Below are 21,852 nucleotides of genomic sequence, written 5' to 3' on the forward strand. Positions count from 1 at the left end.
TTTTTTTTTCTTAAAGATTTTATTTTTAAGCAATCTCTACACCCAATGTGGGGCTAGAATTCACGACCCCCAGATCAAGAGTTACACACTCTTATTAACTGAGCCAGCCAGGCATCCCACGACTTCCTATTTCTCACATGCTCAAGGTCAATTGATACAACTTTCAAATGAGCATGAAAGAAAGGTATACATTATTTAACTAAAGAGAATCAGAGAATCTTGATAGTAAGTATTGCTAGTATAATATAATGGCTTAGAATAGTTTTATTTCAGACTCTGATCAATAATGGATTAGCTACTTTATCCTTATCTGGGAAAAATTATAAGTATAGGTAGCTATAGTCTCGAAAGAATTACTATAGGCTACAATTCTTTTAAAAAGAGAAGTATTTGTTCTCAGTAGTATGAAAATAAAAACTTATAAGGAATTGACCCATGGATGACAATAGGTCTGACAAAGGTAACATGTGAGACAAAGGTTTACACAGATATATTTTTTTTAAATTTACAGCACATGGATATCCAGAACAAAAAGCCTTTATATTCTAGTTAAGTCTCCTCTCTAGTCTAGATACCCTCCAAATGGCATTTTTATGGAAGGTGATGATTGTTTTTCCTTTAGAAACCATCAGTGTTCCTCCTGCCATGAGCTGGAGACAGTGACGGATGACAAAGGCATTTTCTATCCATAGCAGTTTGTTCCTTGCACAAGGGACAACACTGCAAAACATAAGCTAGCACACATGGAATTTCTTTTAAATCAAAAGAATCCAGTGTTTGTGCTTTACAGGGCATGAAGTGAGAACAATATTCTGTTGCCTGCAACATGCTCCAGACCACATTGATGCCATAGCGCCTGTGTTTGCATGATTGCTTAGAGCTTAGCAAGAGAAAAAGAACACCAAGTTTCTTGCAAAATGGAAGAAGAGAACTCAGTTTTCAAGGTCTTTGGCTAAAGTTTCACAGATGAATTGTAAGGTACGCTGGTATAAAAAAGCATCCTTTTTCTTTGGCTTACAAATGTTCAAATGGTCAACGTCCACAGGAATTAGATCTCCAATGCCTAAATCTGAAGAAAACAAAAATGTCAATAAAATCTATGTAAAAATATACCCTTCCCCTGTCAATATTGAAAGATAAATAGGTAGTTCCAAATGGTGATTTGGTTGTGATAAGGGATTCAAAAAAGATACAGACCTGGAAGTTTGACCATAGCTAAGCTACATGTGACTACTCTCACAAGAACAGATTCTCAGTAGGTATAAATTTATGCTTTTCATAAATTCTTTATATGTGTTCTGGGCTATTTCTAATTTATTTTTTTTTAAGATTGATTGATTGATTGATTGATTGATTGATTTATTTATTTATTTATTTATTTATTTATTTATTTAATGATAGACACAGAGAGAGAGAGAGAAAGTCAGAGACACAGGAGGAGGGAGAAGCAGGCTCCATGCCAGGAGCCCGACGTGGGACCCAATCCCGGGACTCTAGGATCCTGGGCCAAAGGCAGACGCTAAACCACTGAGCCACCCAGCAATCCCTATTTCTAATTTAATAACAGAATCTGAACAGTATCATCTTCAAAACCTTTATATACATGCATGACATTACTAAATTATTTCAAGCTTCTTTTAACCACCTTTTCTCCTAGTATTTATGTTATTATACTTCATAATGAGCTCCCTTATCCTGATGACAAGAGTGGGAATGTCTCATATAGGATCTATTCTTTACTCTGCCGGGCGGTGGGGGTGGGGGAGATGATTTAGTGCTTGAGGGACTGAGTGGAGGTTCTGCAGTTTCAGCCTAACAAAGTCCACCTGGATGAAAGTGACACGAGGTCCTGGTGAGGACAGCCAGGTAAGGAATACAGGTCATGGTTATGAAGGAAGACAAGCCTCCTCGTGACCCCAAATAAAGGGCAGACAGAATTACAAGGCTCTGTTGCTAGAAACAGCTGGTCCACAATATCTTTACTTTTGCTTCAAGTTTCCAGTCTTTTTTTTTTAAGTTCTTCAACTACTAAATAGTAACTCCTTACCCTACAGCATATTACTTTGTGGTGAAAGCCTATTTAAGTTATACTACAGAGTATTACATCTTTCATTTTATTTAGATAATGCATAATGGAGTTAGGAAAACTTATACAGGTTTTAGAACCAATTGGCAGGCACTCCAGATGCACTCTGTCCCTGAGAGCTCTCAGTATGGCCAAGTGCCACCAGGACAGCACCTAACATTGCCTCAGAGGTAAATGGGTTGGCCAGGTGAGAGAAAAGCATTCCAATGAAGGAAATGTGTGGGTTATCTACTACATATGGAGTAATATAGGAGGCTATAAAGAGAATTAAGATTTGGGCCCTACCTCAAAGAGCCTAATATACTACAGTAACAGGTATTGGTTATTTCCTTCAACCTCAGGTTTATAAAAGAAATTGTTGCTTGACTATTCCCCATCTAAGATTCCAATGGAAAAAAACTAATGTTAAAACAATATGATCTTCCATTTACTAAAGCTTCCAAACCTTTAGCTGCATGTAGAAAGCTTTAACAAATCAATTCTCAGTCTGTTAAATGAAATACTCCTTTCACTCTAGCTGATAGAAAAGTTGTCTATTCTTACCTTAATTCAACAGCACTTACTGTGATGGCTAAGTTAGGGGCAGCCAATTAACCTCTGCTAGCTGGCCAGTTAAATGAAGGAAGGGAGGAGTAGTGCCATGGTTGTATGTTGGCAGGGAAATTTTAATCTATAGCTGAAAAGAATAATAAAGTCTAGATCTTCATATAACTGTCTCCTAAAACTGAGAAGCTGAATATATAAGTGGGTTGTTTATAATTAAACTAGGTACCACCAACTAAGCATCTAATAGCAAACAAATTTCAAAAGAGGGAATACCTGCTGATTCCACGGGTACCACATGCAGTTTAATCATGCTACCAATGTAAGTTGGCAGTGTTTCTACAAAATTCAGCACCTGGAAATTTTTGTCTTTAGCAAACTCCAGAAAGTCATCCTGTAGTGTTTTAAGTGCAGGAGAATCTGTAAAATTAAAATTACAGAAAACAAGATTGTGACAAATTCTGTTTACCCAATTCATAATAAAATGTACTAAAGAGAAAATTAGGGTTCTGATTCAAGATAATAACTTATTTTCTCTCCTTCCTAAGAAGCCATTAAGATGAGAGTAAAAAGCTGTAGCCACATCAGAACTGATTGATAGAGGCCAGCAGGCAGAGGGAGAGGTTCCACATGTTATTGGCTGACCGGATACATGTGGGGCCATGTAGTATGTTGGACTGGGGTCCCTCAGAGTGATGGCTGTCACCATCACCCTAAAGCACAGCTTCCCATCGGCAAGGCCTGTCTATAATCACAGAGTGCCTGTCCCCCCATTCTCAACTGGATAAAGGCAACCAAGACATACTAGACATACTAGAGCCTCTAGACCCATACTAGAGGATAGCTTACAACTGAATGAGACCCAGTGGGTAATCAAAAAACCTGGGCACAGAAGACACAGAACTCAGTGAAGAGACAAAGGAACTTTAAGGAAAAACTAATCAGTATCATTAGAATGATTTCAAAAGAATCAGAGAACAAGAAAGAGTTTCTGGAAAATAAAACTTGACTGCAAAAAATAAGGTTCAAATAGAAGGTTTAGAAGATAAAAGTAACTCTCCATAAAGCAAAAGAAAGAAAATAAATACGAAAAGACAACTGGCATATTAAAGGCTCAGCCAGGGGTTCCAAATCGATTAACAGGGGTTCCAGAAACACAGAAAATGTTTATTAATCAAAATAAGTAAGTACATTATACTTAATACCCTGAAAATCTTGTTTGTTTATATTTTAATAGCTGATTTTCCAAACTCCTGGGAAAAAAGCAGTTCCTTGGTAATTTGGAATAATTCTTAAAGTTTTAAATACTTAAGACAGTATTAAAATTATTAATTTGAGCAAATAATGGCTTAAGGAAGGGTATCAAAGAAAAATCAAGCCCAAACTAAAAATTTTCTGTGATAGTCTAAACACAATTTGTATACAAATAATAAAGTGGGATAATACAGTAAAGTTAGAAACTGTCTTCTTTTTCTCCTTCTCCTGTATAATGGATATTAATATAATCCCAATTCCCTCCATGACAGAAGGTAAATATTACCCTTGCTGAGTTCTTTGACTTCCAAAGAGGGAAACAGAAGATAGCGAATATTAACAGAGTATTCAGCCAGATGGGATCCATGATGAGGGACGCTATAAAAAATAATTCCTCTGGTATTGTTTATAACAGCACTCATTTCTGGCTTCTTGGAGGCTTCCAACAGCATTTTTTTGACAAGAAGACCTAGCCATACAAAGAAAAACAATGCATAAGCTGTTTTTCTTCCATCCATTAATCTAAAACAAGGGGGTTGGGAAATGCATACAAATGCAAACGAGATGCATACAAATAGGTAAGATTCTAGAAACTCAGCTGAAAGACAGATCTCATATCACAGGATATACTGTCCCACAGAATATTAAGTAATGCTATGTTGGGTGTCCACCAATGAAGTAAATCTGCAGCACCCAGGCTCTCCCATCTTGCCCCCACACCATTAGGACAGTACTAATTATTCAAAAAAGAGTACCATGAAGCTTATCCACCATGGAAAACAAAGCTTCTGTAGGAAAATGCATCTAGGAAGACATCAATCTCTTCCATCCCCCCCCACCCTGGGCTTGAAGCTGATAATGCAACACAAAGGTCACTTAGATGGTAACAGTGGATCTCTGTGGACCCAGAGGGCTGCAACTACCTCTCCCTCAGCAAAAAGCCCCAAGGCAGAATCTGCAATCCTGAGCATTTCATCAGATAGAAGAGGCCAGAGGCTGTAGCAAGGCCCTCTCCACGGCAGATGGTGACCACTCTCGCGAGGAGTGGGCTGGGAGAAGCAGATGACACCTAGCAAGTGCATGACAGAACCAAAGAGCAGATATCTGCCATCACACCTCCCCCTTAGCAGGCACCGCTTCTGATGTTTACTGATTATTGCTACATGCAAGTATTACACATTGTCAAACGCATGTTCCTTCGACATGGTTTGTTACTAGTGGTCCCCTTGTGGAAAAATAATTGGCATAGAAGCAAAGTAGTAATCTAAAATCTCTTCACTGTATCCAAAAACATTAATTTAGAGGGAAAGGGGGCCAGAATTAAGTGAACCAGGGAGCTGCGGTAACAGGTTAGCCCCACTAGCTGAATAACCTCACAGTGCTGGCTTCACAAAAATGAGACATACCTCCCATGCTATGTGATACCCAAATGACTGGCCTATCTCCAACACCGGCAGCTCTGAGCTTCCTTAGAAGTTCGTTGCTCCTGAATGCGATGGACTTTCTAAACAAAATGAAAACAGCAGACATGATAGGAAGTTATTGATTCTGCATCCTGCTTCCTGCCCTAATTTTACTATCCAAGTTTTTGAGGCAAGAGCTTTTATTGGGCCAATACCACATATAACATTTTGGGGTCAGGATCATCCCTACTCTGTCTGATTTCTACAGCTGCTCATTCCCCATTTCTAACTTAGTCACACTGGCAAAACGGAATACGTAGGTCCAGGACAAGCCATTCATTTACTATACAAGCAGGGTTTGGGTGGCTCAGCAGTTTAGGGCTGCCTTCAGCCCAGGGCCTGATCCTGCCGCAAGTCTCACATCAGGCCCCCTGCATGGAGCCTGCTTCTCCCTCTGCCTGTGTCTCTGCCTCTCTCTCTTTCTGTGTTTCTCATGAATAAATAAATAAAAATCTTTATAAATTAAAAAGTAATTTTCAAGCTAAAAGGGAACTTCAAAACTATCTAGTCTGATAATTTCAAACTGTTTATCTATAAAATCCTCTCCTTGCAGTAACAGTTTGTCAAAGCTCCTTTTGGCTGCAATAAGGAAAGACCCCGGAGAACACTTCCTCCAGCACCTACATGGGGGCCATTCGCAGACAGCACTCAGCTTCCTAACAGTGATTCAGACCAATGCTCTCAATTTGCAGACCAAGCTTCCCAGACAAGTGAGATGACTTGTCTAAGATGACACAGTGGGTCAAAAGTAGAATCAGTTACTCTAGGTCCCAGAGCTCTTCTTCCTATATATACAATTGACACATAAGATATACAAGTGACACAGGCAGCCTGCATTACACAGCATCTTTTCCTTTGCTTCCTATAGCCAATATATACTTGTGAACACAAAAGCAAAAAGCCTCACATTTACTTCTGGGAGTAAAGGAGATTTTGCTATAGAATCCACAGTCCTTATTACTAGAATAGTTATAAATGAACCACTTTAGGAGGCCAACACTGACACTACATCTAATCTAAACCTTATACTATTTCATTGTTTACATGTTATTAAGTCCTTATAGAAGAGAAAAAAAGGTTAGGCTTTTCATAATAAAATTCTGTTTGTCGTATCAAAAGATAAAGCTCCCCTCCACCCCTGAGGGTCCACTTGTGGCCTGGACCCTGGGCCTTGCTCTGAGTCCACAGCATCCTCTCTGTTACCTTTCCATAGGACACCTCGTTCTCCAGTCGCTAAGGCTGGTATCATACTCCACAGATATAATTCGGAGAGCAGGACAGTCTCTTGCCAACCATGTCTACACAAAATAAAAGGTACAAAACAACACATGTGAATTTCCACTGCTCCTGTTGTTTCCTAGTGATTGACACCTATAACTAAAGGCCACTGTGATACTGATGACTATTAAACATTACATTGGAATAAAGTTAAAAGGTGACTAGAAAATCAGTTCCAGCATTTTATCTTTTTATGTTTCTGGTCATAACGAGGCATCAATATTTATAGCATAAAGCCAATGAGAGGTTCAAGAGAATATTTTCAGTTTTAATGTGCTATAGCCAAAAGCAAGGAGTTTTTGGACTCCAGATCAAATTGGCTTTTAGAAAGCATTTCATAGAAAGTTATGACCTAGGACAGACCGTACAGCCTGATGGTTGGAGATTCGAGCTGAGAACTCAGATACTTAGTCACAGTTCCATCTCTGGACCTTAGGCCAATCATACTTTCCACAATTAAGTGTTGTCAGAGACAAAATGTAAACCATTCTCTCTGTGGGATAAGCCTCCATGAAGGTGAAAAAGCTATGGTGGTACAAAGCCCTGGAAACTACACACATATCCATTTTCACTGAGCTTTAGGTACACTGTATTCAATGTGTTGATCCCAGAGTTAAGGCTCTTAGAAGAAATATCACTAAGGAAATCCAAAGTAGAATTATTTCTTCAAAGTATTCCTATTGTTATAATTATTAAAATCACAGAACGAGCTAACTATTATGAATGTATTATTTGTTACATTTTTAATAGGAGTGAACTAAAAATGGGTCCTTGCCCATTTTTTACTCAATGAAATATTCTTTTAAAGTTATAGTCCAGGGATGCCTGAGTGGCTCAGCGGTTGAGCATCTGCCTTTGGCTCAGGGCATGATCCTGGGGTCTTGGGATCGAGTCCCACATCGGGCTCCCTGCGTGGAGCCTGCTTCTCCCTCTGCCTGTGTCTCTGCCTCTCTCTCCGTGTCTCTCATGAATAAACAAAACCTTTAAAAAAAATAAATAAAAATAAATATAGCCCAGGGACACCTGGGTGGCTCAGTGGTTGGGCGTCTGCCTTCGGCTCAGGTCGTGATCCCAGAGACCTGGGATCATGTCCCACATCGGGCTCCCTGCATTGAGCCTGTTTCTCCCTCTGCCTATGTCTCTGATTCTCTCACTCTCTGTGTCTTTCATGAGTAAATGAATAAAATCTTAAAAAAAAAATGTTCTAAGGTTTAAAAAAAATAAAAATAAAGTTATAGCCCACATCCTAACAAGAAATTACACAACAGAAGGCAGGATGACAAGCCCAGCTGCTCATGAACATACTACAATTGTCCTTAAGGACAGGAAAACTGCATGGAGGAGAAATCCCATAAAAAGAGAAAAATAAGCAAATCAAAATCAACAGCCAGAGATGGTAGAGTGTGTCATGAAGAAGGTGGCCTAGCAAAGTTAGGACTTCCTTACCTTGGGCCAACATGTTGTATACCTGCCTTCATCCTCTAAAATCTTCTCAGTTAAAACCTGTTCAGTGTCCTGCTGGCGCCATGTTTTGAATGCTGCTCCCATAAGGCCATGAATAAAAAGGACATCTGCTTTAATGGGCTGACTGATAGGGGAGAGAGTTTTAAAAAGAAGCAGAATAAATGCATTACTGCTTTGTTAAGAATCTACATGGTATTCTGTGGATGGTACTTAGCAAGTTCACATGACAGAAAAATAAAACCATGAAAGCAAGCCTATAAGCACAGGGTACTTTGGAACCCTGTGAGGAGTTTTGGCAAAGACATATATGAAGTGTGCACTCTCTGTAAAAATGGAGCTAGATCTAGCCCTAGCCAAGCAGACCAACCAAAATCAACTGTAACGAGTTTAATGACCAATGAAGTAACATATGTCATAGACTGCCCTCCAAAGAATTTCATGAGAATATTCCACAAATCAATAAAAGTATTTAAGAAACTAATTAGGAATATCCTAGAGTAGTTTCAAAACTGAGTATACACAGAGATTTTTAAAAACTTATCAGGGAAATGTTTATCAGAAATGAGATTTAGGGGCACCTGGGTAGCTCAGTCAGGTAAGGATCCGACTCTTGATTTTGGCTCCGATCATGTTAGGATTGAGGAATTGAGCCCCATGTACAGCTCCATGCTCAGCAGGAATCCTGCTTGAGATTGTCCCTATCTCTCTCTCCCCCTCCCCCTGCTAGCACACACACACTCTTTCTCAAATAAATCTTAAAAAAAAAAAAAAAAAAGATGTGAGATTTTAAAGTAATTCATAGTCTTTAGATATGACTTTTTGTTTTAGTTGGAGGCAGGGGCAGAGGTTAAGAGAGAGAGAATCTTAAGCAGACTCCATGCCCAACGTAAAATCTGATATAAGGCTCAATCTGATGACCCTTGAGATCATAACCCGAACCAAAATGAAGACTCAAACACTTAAACCACTGAGCCACCCAAATGTTCCTAGATAACAACATTTTTACAAACTGTAGATGCATACGACTTGTAAGCTATTTTAGTACACAATTATGCAACACATATAAAAAACATTTCCATGTCATTTTATCTATAAAATTGGAATTAACCACACAATCCATTTCTCAATTAAATGTTTTTGCTATTTTCTGAAGTATTACTTTAAAGTGCCTGAGAAAAATCCAAGAAATAGGTAATTTTTCATTGTGGTCCTTTCTATATTTATTTATCTCAGCAATGATACAGCTGGAAATGGTGAGCAGAAATAATCTTAAAAAGGAACAGGAGTCAAATTTATTACAACTTACTTCTTCCAGTGAACGATTTTATACTTTGCATAAACTTTGTCCAGTCCTTCTGAGTTCTAGAACCAGGCTAATATAACATGGTTGTCTGCATAGAATGTCCTATCTTCTCCCATGCAGACCAACCTCTACAATCCAAATCAGCTATTAACTCAGATCTACAGGAAACAAGTAGTCAAACAAAGAACTACATGTTACAAAGTTTAAGGGGGGACCACATTACAAGAGGTGAGCGCCATCTTCCTGAAGAATAGCCCTTGGTGTAAAATCACGCCGATTGATTTAGCTAGTTCCATACTTCCACAATAGCCCGAAATTCTTCTGAGGTTGTTATGGACAAACTGTATCAGTAAATAAGGTTATCGGGATTATTTGTAAGGTATTTACAGCTGAATTATGTAGACATAAAGTAAAATGATAAGCCCTGTAGGCTTTATGTCCCCACAGGAGACAAAGTGACTGCGTGCTTTCTTACCTTGTGCGATACTGGGGGTGTAGCACGTACACGCCATCCTGGTATTTTTCTTGCATAGTCTCTCGGTCTAGATTAGCCAGGGTTCTGGCAGCATGTGAGGCCTCCATAATGCGTTGAGACTTCATTGCCTCTGCCAGTATTGAAACCCAACCTGGTAAAGAGAGCAAACCCCCTCAATACCCACACTACTCCATCTGGGACTGTGAGCGGTTTCTGACTAAAAGTGTCAGGAGAAACACAGACTCTGGTGTCTGTCTCACAGAAAATAAAGAATACTCCAACTCCATTCTGCCCTAAAGTCCTCTGGCTTTCACAGCACATGATGTCCCAAGCCAGGTACCTGTAGGTGGAGGGTGGGGGGAGGGGGGGTCTCAAAGAAGGTGTGAGGGGTTTAAGAGCCATTTTCTTTTTTTAGAAAATCTAACAAAAGTTGCAATTACTAGAGATGTCATCAATAATGATATTCTGCTTTTAGTGAGAATTACTAAACTCAGTTTTAATTCTAGTTATTTCATCCTCATTGTCAGACATATTAGCAGCCTTTAATGCACATAAGAAATGATTTCTTAATAATGAGCTTACTTAGAATTAACAAGTGTTGGCGAGGATGTGGGAAAAAAAGGAATGTAAGCTGGTACAATCCACTATGGAAAACAGTATGGAGGTTCTTCAAAAAATAAAAACAGAATTACCATGTGATCTAGTAATTCCTCTACTGGGAGAAAATGAAAGAAAGAAAACAAAAACACTAATTCAAGGGATATATGCACCCCTATGTTTACTGCAGCATTATTTACAATATGGAAGAGTAAGATGTGGAAACAATCCAAGTGTCCATCCACAGATGAATGGGATAAGGTTGTGGTATATATATATATGCAGTTGAATAGTGCCCAGCCTTAAAAAAGAATGCAACTTTGCCATTTCTAACAACACGGATGGATCCAGACAATATTATGCTAAGTGAAATAAGTCAAAGACCAATACCACAGGATTTCACTCATATGTGAAATTTAAGAAATGAAAGAAACAAAGAGACAAACATAAAACAGACTCTTACAGAGAACAAACTGCTGGTTGCCAGAAGGGAGGATGTTATGGGATAGGGGAAATAGGTGATGGGGATTAAGAGGACACTTGTCACAATGAGCACCGAGTAATATAGAATGTATGAATCATTATACACCTGAAACTAAAATAACAGTATATATTGATTAGATTTAAATTTTAAAAAGAATATTACAAAAATAATGAGCTTGCTTGATATATGAAAGTCTGTAAAATACGAGGTTCAGGAAGGAAACATATTTTTTTTCTCACCTCAGAGATTCACAGTATTTGACAGCTATTTGATTTCTCAATGACTTTTTAAGTAAGCTCCACCCCCTCTGTAGGGCTCTAATTTAAGACCCAGAGATCAAGAGTTGCATGCTCCACAGACTCAGCCAGCCAGGTTCCCCTAACATATACATACTGTATACCTTGTATGTACTTTTTCTCTTCAACAGCATGGGATTATACTGTACAGTATGGATTGTTTTTAAAGTTTATTCAAGTAATCTCTACACCCAATGGGGCTTGAACTCACAACCCAGAGATCAAGAGTCACATGCTCTACCTACTAAGCCAGACAAGCACCCTGGAATCATTATTTTTATAAAGACAAAGTCATACCATGTGCAGTATGACTTCATTTATTTTTTATGTTTTTGTTACTTAAAACCACTTAAATATGTATCAAAACACATGCATGCATGTGTGTGTGTGTGTGCGCGCATCTGTAAAGAGGCACCAAATTAATAGTTATAATCTTAGAAAGGAGTTGGATTTGGAGAGGGCTCTGTAAAAACATGGGTTTAACTTTTTTTGCCGTTTCTATGTTCTCTGAAGTACTTACCACTGGATCTATTCCCATATTATATAATTTACAATAACACAACACGGGCCTTGAGGGCAGAGATGTAGACTCAAAATTTCTGTCTCCTACTTACTTATTGTGGAACCTAGTCAAATTACTTGGCTCCGTGGGCTGGAAGAAGGTCCTAATAAATTAATCCATATAAAAACTGCCCTTACCAAAGCCAGTGGCATTCAGTACAAAGCAATTATCCCTATGTCCTCCTCTTATGCTCTGTGGCCAAAGTGCTGAATATCAGTGTGATGATAATCCAAAAGAAATTTCAGGCCCAATCATTCTTTAACAATATTCAAATTTGTAATATCAAAAAATGCCCCTTCCAAATGTGTTAAAGTAAGCTTTATAATAACAATATAAGAAAGTTGTAAAAATCTATCTGTAGAGATTTACAGGCATATCACTGGTATACATACAAAAATATGACTTTATTTTTAATGGAATCCCAAGAAAGGAAACACGAGAGAAATCATGGCATAAGCCATTTCTATGGCTTTTTCTGGTTGACAAAGTATTTTCACAATGCCTGAGATGCTTCACCTTTTACAAAACATCAAAAACACCTTGGAAAACTTGTGTCTTTAAGATTCAGTGTTTTTAAATTCTGTAATATCTGAATCATAATTATAAAAATAATTTTCAAAAACCAGCATTTAGCACTCCCTACTTTGGCACTCCCATCATTTCCCAATTCCATTTATAACCTCAAAAGTAACTAAAGTTTGGTGGTGACCTTTCAAAACCTTTTTAAAAATTCGGTCATATACCTATAACTTCTATATATATACACTATAGCTCTATATACTTTTTTTTTCTTTCTTTTTTTTTTTTTTGCCTAAACAGAATTTTACTATTCCTACTATTCTGTGACTGGATCTGATACTTCAGCATTGTGTCTTGGAATGCTCTTCACATTCCTCGACTTTCCAACTATTGAATTTAACATAATTTGAGTATACCATTGTTTACTTAACCATTATTCCTACTGGCAGACATTTAGGTTGTTTCCATTTTTCCATACCACAAACAAGAGTCCAATAAATATTTTTATCCTCAAATCTTTTTTTTTTTTTCAAGATCTTATTTATTCATGAGAGACACACAGAGACATAGCAGAGGGAGAAGCAGGCTCCCCGGATGGAGCTGATACAGGACTTGATCCCAGTACCCTGGGATCACGACCTGAACCAAAGGCAGACACTCAACCACTAAGCCACCCGGGTGCCCCATACACAAATCTTTAAGAACATCCATGAGTATTTAGGTAGGAGAGACTACTAGTAGTATTATTACTAGGTCAAATGCTATATACATTCTTTTAATAGTGCTAAGTGCCTATCAAAAAACTCAATCAATTTATTTTTTAAAAGATTTTATTTATTCATAGAGACAGAGAGAGAGGAGCAGAGACCCAGGCAGAGGGAGAAGCAGGCTCCACACAGGAAACCCGACGTGGGATTCAATCCTGGGTCTCCAGGTTCACACCCCAGGCTGCAGGCGGTGCCAAACTGCTACGCCACAGGGGCTGCCCAAAACTGAATCAATTTAAAGCCTCACTAACAATATATGAGAGGAACAGTTTTCACACACCCTCACCAGCAGTGAATATTACCAATCTTTTTAACTTTTGTAAATCTGAATGGTAAAAAGTTACGGATCTGATACTATTAAGATCTATATCTTAATAGGTATGTGTGTGTGTGTGTGTGTGTGTGTGTGTGTGTGTATATATATATATATATATATAAAGATGCAAGATCTCTAAAGAAAAAATACAACAAGGTAAGGCAGCAGAATTTGAACAAATGTTCAGAAATAATGAGAACTGAGCAAAAAGAAGTATAGGTTACTCTTTGAAAAGTTTAGACATAAATGGAAAAGCAGAAGAGAGGGTGAAAAACTGGGGTGATACGGTGTCAAGAACTTAGGTTGTTTTTCACATTGTCCCCTAACCTGTATTTTTTTTTTTTTTTTTTTATGATAGTCACAGAGAGAGAGAGAGAGAGGCAGAGACACAGGCAGAGGGAGAAGCAGGCTCCATGCACCGGGAGCCTGACGTGGGATTCAATCCCGGGTCTCCAGGATCGCGCCCTGGGCCAAAGGCAGGCGCTAAACCACTGCGCCACCCAGGGATCCCTCCCCTAACCTGTATTGATCAGAGTCCCATTGAGAGGGAGCTGCTGACTACACAGATTAGAAGACCAGCAATTCCCGAGCCAGTGAAAGGAGCCAGGAGCCAGGCATAGCTGGAGGTCTCACAAGAGATGTCCCTTTTCCTATCATCAGGAGCAGAAAAGGAGAAGACTGGTTTGGTTTTGGTAGTGGGAAACTAGGGAAATTCCTTTCAGGGTTTCAGCTGTCTCATTAAAGGAGGAGAGGTCATCTGCTGAGAGGACAGAATCTGTGGAAGGTCTGAGGAAGGTGGAGGAGGTTTAAATCATCATTGCTAGGACTAAGACATGCTGACTGGAGAAACAGGACTGTTGTGTGACATTGAAGGTGACGACTGACCTGCAATGATCCTGTGCTCAGCCACAGCAGCAGACGGCAGGTTTTCCCTAGTGCTGGGGTCTTGACCAAGGGAATGCTCAAAGGATGGAAGGGAGAGGGAGTACTTGGACACTAAGGGGAACATTAGTGAAATGATGCAGCTTGGACATATAGCTGAAGTGGAGAACAAAAGGGACTGAGAAGTTGGGAGAAAACAAAAGGGTCCACAGATAGATTCCTGGAGAGAATGAAACTGGTTCCCTGGGAGAGCAGATGCAAAGACAAGCTTGAATGAGAGGAGGATGTGCGCTGAGAGATGAAGTACTGACTTTATAGGTGAGGTGGTTTCAGGCAGTGACTAGGTCCAGGTATGGCACGGGAATGGAGTACTAGACAATCAGGAATGGAGAAGGAAGCAAATGAAGATGAGAAGGCCAAGGAACTGAGAGACCAAGACATTCAATGGGCTGGATGGAAGAGAATGGAAGGCTTGGGATAGAGCCAGGATCCAGTTAAGGGAAGTATTTTGTGTGTTGTTGTTGTTGTTTTAAAATAAAATACTGATTTGATCAAGGTGCTATTCCATTAAAGAAACTGAAGATAAGTCAACAGAAATTATCCAAAGTAAAACACAGAAAGAAAAAAAAATTTTTTGAAAAGAAATGAAGAGATTCTCAACAACTTGTGGAACAGAATCAAGAGATCGAATATCCATGACTGAGATCCCAAAAGGAAAAAAAGAGCAGAAAGGAAATAAGAAAAAGTATTTTAAGATGGCTAGAAATTTTCCAAATTTGATCAAAAACATCAACCCACTGATTCAGTCAGCTTGGCTCCCTGAGCGGCATAATACAAAAAAGGAACCAAACACTTCACAAACTGCTAAAAACCAAACATAAAAAACTCAAGCCAGAGAGAAAACGACAAGGTACATAAAGGAGAACCAAAGTGGCAGTAAGAGACTTCTCATCAGACAGCAGTGATTAGGAGAGAATGGAATGAGTTTTAAAGTGCTACCAGAGGGATCCCTGGGTGGCGCAGCGGTTTGGCGCCTGCCTTTGGCCCAGGGCGCGATCCTGGAGACCCGGGATCGAATCCCACATCGGGCTCCCGGTGCATGGAGCCTGCTTCTCCCTCTGCCTATGTCTCTGCCTCTCTCTCTCTCTCTGTGACTATCATAAATAAATAAAAATTTAAAAAAAATAAATAAATAAAAAATAAAGTGCTACCAGAAAAAAATAGCACACTGTCAACACAATTCTTTATCCATGGAAAATCTTTCCTGGGATAATCAAAGGCAAAGTTAAGACTTCCAGAAAATGAAAGGTGAGAGGATTTGTCCAGCAGACCCAGGTCTTTAGGCTGAAGGGAGATGGTATCAGATGTACATGTAGATAAATAGAACAGAAGGAAGAACACTGGATATTATAAATGTGCAAATAAAAAAGACTTTTCGGGGTACCTGGGTGGCTCAGTGGTTGAGTGTCTGCCTTAGCTCAGGTCATGATCCCAGGGTCCTGGGACTGAGTCCCACACTGGGCTCCCCACAGGGAGCCTACTTCTCCCTCCACCTATGTCTCTGCCTCTCTCTGTGTGTCTCTCATAAATAAAATCTTTCAAAAAAATATTTTTCCTTATAGTCTTTAAAAATATCATTTGACTGTTAAAAATAACAACAATGTATCACAAAGTCTATAACATATGTAGGAGTAAAATACATTATGACAATACCACAGAGGATGGCAAGGGGCAGAAAGTGAATTACACTGTTGTAAGAATCTCACACTATATATAAGATAGCATAATAATAATTCAAGATAGACTGTCATAAGGATACCATCAATAAAAAAATACATAAATAATGCTATATAAAAACCCAAAGGAGGAGACAAAGCAATGTAAAAGACACTCAAATAACCAAAAAAAGTCAGTAAAGGAGGGGAAAAAAGGAAACAATATTCATAACTACATTAGAGGTAAAGAAACAAACCATTCCAATTAAAAGGATCAAACTAGATTTTTTAAAAAGATGTACCTATCTGCTGTCTATAAAACATGGCACTTATTTTTAAAGTCATAGAAAAGGGATCCCTGGGTGGCGCAGCAGTTTGGCGCCTGCCTTTGGCCCAGGGCGCGATCCTGGAGACCCGGGATCGAATCCCACATCGGGCTTCCGGTGCATGGAGCCTGCTTCTCCCTCTGCCTATGTCTCTGCCTCTCTCTCTTTCTCTCTCTGTGACTATCATAAATAAATAAAAATTAAAAAAAAAATTAAAAAAAAAAAAGTCATAGAAAAATGAAAGCAAAAGAAAGGGCAAAGATAAAAGACTGGTAATGCAAATAGCAAACAGAAGAAAAAGCCAGTGTGATCATTAGGGAAATGAAAATCAAAACCATGGGACTCCTGGATGGCTTTGCGGTTGGGTGTCTGACTGGCTCAGGGCGGGATCAAGTCCTACATCAGGCTCCCTGAGAGGAACCTGCTTCTCCCTCTATGTCTCTGCCTCTCTCTCTCTCTCTGTCTCTCATGAATAAATAAAATCTTAAAATAAAACAAAACAAAACCACAAGGAGGGGCGCCTAGGTGGCTCAGTTGGTTAAGCCTCTGCCTTCGGCTCAGGTTATGATTTCACCATCTGGGGATCAAGTTCCACATCAGGCTCCCTGATCAGCAGGGAGTCTGCTTCTCCCTCCCCACGCTCTTGTGCTCTTCCTCTCTAATAAATAAAAACTTAAAAAAAAAAAACAAAAATAAAACACCAAACCAAAACAAAAAACCCCAAACCATGATGAGATTATCTCTTCACACCAGTCAGAATGGCTAGAATCAAAAAGACAAGAAATAACAAGTGTTAGTGAGGATGTAGAGAAAAAGGAGCCCCTGCATGCTAGTGGTGGGAATATAAATTGATACAGTCACTGTTGAAAACAGAATAGAGTTCCTCAAAAACTTAAAAATCGAAATACCATACAATCCTGGAATTCCACTACTAGGTATTTATCCAAAGAAAATGAAAAAACAGGATCCCTGGGTGGCTCAGCAGTTTAGCACCTGCCTTTGGCCCAGGGCATGATCCTGGAGTCCTGGGATCGAGTTCCACGTCAGGCTCCCTGCATGGAGCCTGCTTCTCCCTCTGCCTGTGTCTCTCATGAATAAATAAATAAATAAAATCTTAAAAAAAAAAAAAAAAAAAAGAGCAAAGAAAATGAAAAAACTAATTCAAAAAGAAATAAGCACCCCTATGCCTACTGTAGCATTTTCTATAAGAGCCAAGAGATGGAAACAACCTGTATACATCAATGGATAAAGGGGTGTGTGTGTGTGTGTGTAATGGACTATCACTCAGCCATAAAAAAGAATGAGTTCTTTCCATTTATGACAAACAGAAATTTGGATAGACATAATACAGTATTATGAGTGAAATAATAATCAGTGAAATAATCAGAAAGTGAAATAATTGTGAAATAATCAGAAAGAAAACCACAAATACCATATGTTTCACTTCTACCTGGAATCCAAAAAACAAAACAAAACACTCCCATAGAAACAGACTCATACAGGGATCCCTGGGTGGCTCAGCAGTTTAGCACCTGCCTTTGGCCCAGGGCGTGATCCCGGAGTGCCGGGATCAAGTCCCTGCGTCGGGCTCCCAGCATGGAGCCCGCTTCTCCCTCTGCCTGTGTCTCTGCCTCTCTCTCCTCTCTCTATGACTATCATGAATAAATAATAAAAAAAAAAATTAAAAAAAAAAAAGAAATAGACTCCTACAGAGAATAAACTAGTGGTTGCCATATGGGAGGGGAGGGGGGGCTGAATAAAATAGGTAAAGGGGGTTAAGAGGTACAGACTTCTAGGTATAAAATAAATAAGTCAGGATCCCTGAAGGTTTGGCGCCTGCCTTTGGCCCAGGGCGCGATCCTGGAGACCCGGGATCGAATCCCACGTCGGGCTCCCGGTGCATGGAGCCTGCTTCTCCCTCTGCCTGTGTCTCTGCCTCTCTCTCTGTGTGTGTGTGTGACTATCATAAAAAAAATAAAATAAAATAAAAATAAATAAATAAATAAGTCAGTCATAGAGATCAAAAGTACAGCAATGGGAATATGACCAATAATATTATAATAATGTTGTACAGTGATGCATGATAACTACACTTATGGTGAGCATTTCATAATGTATAGAATTGTCAAATCACTATGTTATATACCTGAAACTAACAGCATTTTATGTCAATTATACTTCAATAATTAAAATGTTTTCAAAAGAAAAACAAAAAGGTAGTTGGCTATTTTAACACCAGATGAAGTACACTTACAGAAAAGGAGTGTCCCCAGTGGTAGAGACATCACTTAAAAAACGAATAATTTACCAGGAAGAAAACCTGGCAGAACTAAAGGGAAAAACAGATAAACTCATAATCACAGTTTAAAAATTTAACATATCTCTCAGTAGTTCATAGAACTAGACAAAACTCAATAAAGACCTATAGAAGATTTGAGCAATACCATCAGTCAATGTGGTTTCTTATGTGTAACACTTCACCCAACAACTAGAGAGCACTCATTCTTTTCAAGGGCACACAGAACATTCACCATGACAGACCAACCATACCACAAGCCATCAAGTAAGTCTCAATAAACTTCCAAAGACTAAAATCTTATAAGGTACATTCTCTGAACACATAAAATATTAAATTAGAAATCAGAGACATAGGATATCTAGAAAACCCTTAATATTTATAAACTATGCAGCACACTTTTAAGTAATCGTGAGACAAAGAAAAATTCACAAATAGAAAACATGTCAAACTGAATAACGATGAAAATATAATATTATCCAAAATGTGAGGGATGTATCTAAAGCAGGTTAGAGGAAATTTACCATTTTAAATACTAAATTGTAGTGACCTGAAAACATGTCTTCAAATTCTTTGACACTATTTTCCATCAAGAGGTGATGAGTCAAACCCCTTCCAAAACTCCTCCCTTTGAATATGAGCCAGCCTTAATGACTAGCTTCTAATCAATAGATCATGGCAGAAATGACTTCCAATGCTTGATTATAAAAAGAAAAGAGCTTATATCTGGTGCTCTCTCGGGATGTTTGCCCCGAAACCTAGCCATTACGCTTTAAGGAAAGCCCAAGCTGCATGGAGAGGTGCACGTGGAAAGGAGTCAATGTTCCCAGTCCCAGCTGGTAAACAGTACCAGTTTGCGAGCCAGGTAATTAAGCAAGAAATCTTGAAAGTCTATCTTCCACTACCAAATCCTGCCCGAGTTTCAGATTCATGAGAAAAATATATGACTACTATTTTAACCAATGAATTTTGTCTTTGATACACAGCAACAGATAACTGAAACAAGAAGTTAAAATCAGTGATCTAAGTTTCTACCTTAAGAATCTAAAAAGATGGAACAAATAAAACCCACAGTAAGTAGTACTTTATAGAGAAAGTTTGATCCCTGAATGAGACTTCATTAAAAACTCCTACTGATCAAAATTCTCTTAAATGTAAAAAAAAAAAAAAACAGAGAAACATAAGAAAAATGTAAATTAGTTTCTAATAAATACGAACATATACAAGGTCTATGTGCACGTATGTATGCATATTTGTGTTTCTGTGTATTTGTATATATCATCTTGCTTTCTCTACTGAAAGACACTCCAGAACCAATAAGCACACCAAGCATCCAGATCCTGGTCTCTATTAATCTATCTGCACTAAAATCTATCTGCATTTCTCCTCAGAGATGAGCCTGGAACATCTCATTCGAATTCCTCCCAAAGTGAGGTTGGCATATTGCAAGGACATGGGGAGCCAGTTTGTTGGGCTCCCACTAACCAAAACAGAGACAATCTGGCATCAAATGTTAACTACAGATATAAACCATTAAAAAAAAAAAAAAACAAAGCAGGAATCTCTGTGCTCATACTGATGGGAGAGGGTAGGAGAGAGAGACAGGAAGGAAGAAAGGAAGGAGACAGATGGAAGGAGAGAGAAGGGCTCCTGCTTACAAAAAAAATGCCAGATACTGAAAAAGCACACAGGGAAGGCATGCTGCAGTAAAAAAAAAAAAAAAAAAAAAAAATTATCATTTTGCAACCATCATGCTAAAGACTAGATAAGGCAGGAAATAAATGAGGAACAGGATATATGCATGGTCTTAATGATCTTCCTACCAGCAATTTATAAGGTGCAAGGGGGAAAATCACTAATTATACTCTGAGTATACCTCCTGGTTAACCACGCTATAGCAAAAATGATATAAACAATTAGATGGTCATCATGGCAAAAACTGTTCTCCTGTGACTGATTGTCCATATACCGATTATATTAGGTGTGGATGATGCACATGTCTCAAACAATTCTGTACCCCTATTAAAATGACATGCTCTAAGGATCCTTAAGTAACCCTAAGCAAAGTCTTAAGTCTATAAAAAAATTAACATATCATGAGGGGTGGGGGTGGAAGAAGAATAAAGGACCAGACCCAAAATACTCACTATATAAAGGCATTACCTGAGCGAACTATAGTAGAATGAAGATGTTCATTCAAAGCCATATTTCCAATGATACGCATTATATTTCTTTGTACTTTAGGACAATCCTTGTGCAGCTGGTACAGCCTCTGAAGTAGCTGTAAGCCTCCATTTGCTTCAATTTTATCACAATGTGTAGATATCTAGTACAATAAATTAATGAAAGCTCACTTTATGTTGCACAAATTCACTAGCCAGGTGACACAGCATGCTGACGGCACCGCCTGGGGACTCTTTCCTGCTCAAGGACAGAGGCCCACCTACAACTCCCATCTCAGCTTACTTGAATAAATAAGCAAATCCCCATCTATGTGAGAGGTGCTTAAAAATTACTGAAACTTGGGATGCCTGGGTGGCTCAGCAGTTTAGCGCCTAACTTCAGCCCAGGGCGTGATCCTGGAGTTCCAGGATCGAGTCCCACATCAGGCTCCTTGCATGGAGCCTGCTTCTCCCTCTGTCTGTGTCCCTGCCTCTCTCTGTCTCTCTGTGTCTCTCATGAATAAATAAAAAAAATCTTTTAAAAAAAAATCACTGAAGCAACTAAGGCATATCTCACCAGGACTTCTGAAATTTTTATTCTTAAAGTTACTCTGCTTATCTATTGGTGGGATGTGTAACCTGACAATGTCATTATTATACAAATGTTTCAATTTATAGTGATACTTTGGATAGCTTGAAGCTAACTTAAAAAGGTTCTCTATGCTTGAAAAACTTGCCACGTGTTAACAGGAAGAAAAACCCCATGCAAGTAGCAGATTTTGCTTCTGCATATAAGAACTCCCAGAGATAAGTACCATCTGCAGTCGGCACACCACCCCACACAAGCCCACAGCTATGGGGCTCTCCTAAAACTCAGAGGAGTCAGAAAAATATTTAAAGAGAAAGATCTTTTAAGATGTTTAAAGTGGTAAAACAAAAAAGAAATAAAACGGGATATGGATTTTTAATGGAGAAAAGAAATAAAAGAAAGCCAAAGGAAATATGTAATATTATGGAAAGTCTTCACAGTGTGCCAAGGTCATTGGCACGGCCTTGGCCTCTTC

General features: G+C 38.8%; 1 protein-coding gene across 2 annotated transcripts in view; it reads right to left on the reverse strand.

The window, feature by feature from the left end:
* Positions 1 to 246: 246 nt before the first annotated feature.
* The window catches only part of SERAC1 (serine active site containing 1), a 51,348-nt gene continuing 29,742 nt past the window's right edge, over positions 247 to 21,852 (reverse strand). The window contains exons 11-18 of one of the 2 annotated variants that reach the window (XM_038526433.1): positions 20,790 to 20,952; positions 9,867 to 10,017; positions 8,071 to 8,212; positions 6,550 to 6,644; positions 5,290 to 5,387; positions 4,170 to 4,352; positions 2,906 to 3,049; positions 247 to 1,069 (exon numbers count right to left, since the gene is read on the reverse strand). In XM_038526433.1, the coding sequence (XP_038382361.1) occupies positions 933 to 1,069; positions 2,906 to 3,049; positions 4,170 to 4,352; positions 5,290 to 5,387; positions 6,550 to 6,644; positions 8,071 to 8,212; positions 9,867 to 10,017; positions 20,790 to 20,952 (1,113 nt within the window). In that variant the 3' untranslated portion in view covers positions 247 to 932. The remainder of the gene's footprint in view (positions 1,070 to 2,905; positions 3,050 to 4,169; positions 4,353 to 5,289; positions 5,388 to 6,549; positions 6,645 to 8,070; positions 8,213 to 9,866; positions 10,018 to 20,789; positions 20,953 to 21,852) is intronic. The other variant, XM_038526434.1, reaches the window with a different exon arrangement.

Source organism: Canis lupus, chromosome 1 (genome assembly GCF_011100685.1).
Source record: "Canis lupus familiaris isolate Mischka breed German Shepherd chromosome 1, alternate assembly UU_Cfam_GSD_1.0, whole genome shotgun sequence".
Lineage (NCBI taxonomy): Eukaryota > Metazoa > Chordata > Mammalia > Carnivora > Canidae > Canis > Canis lupus.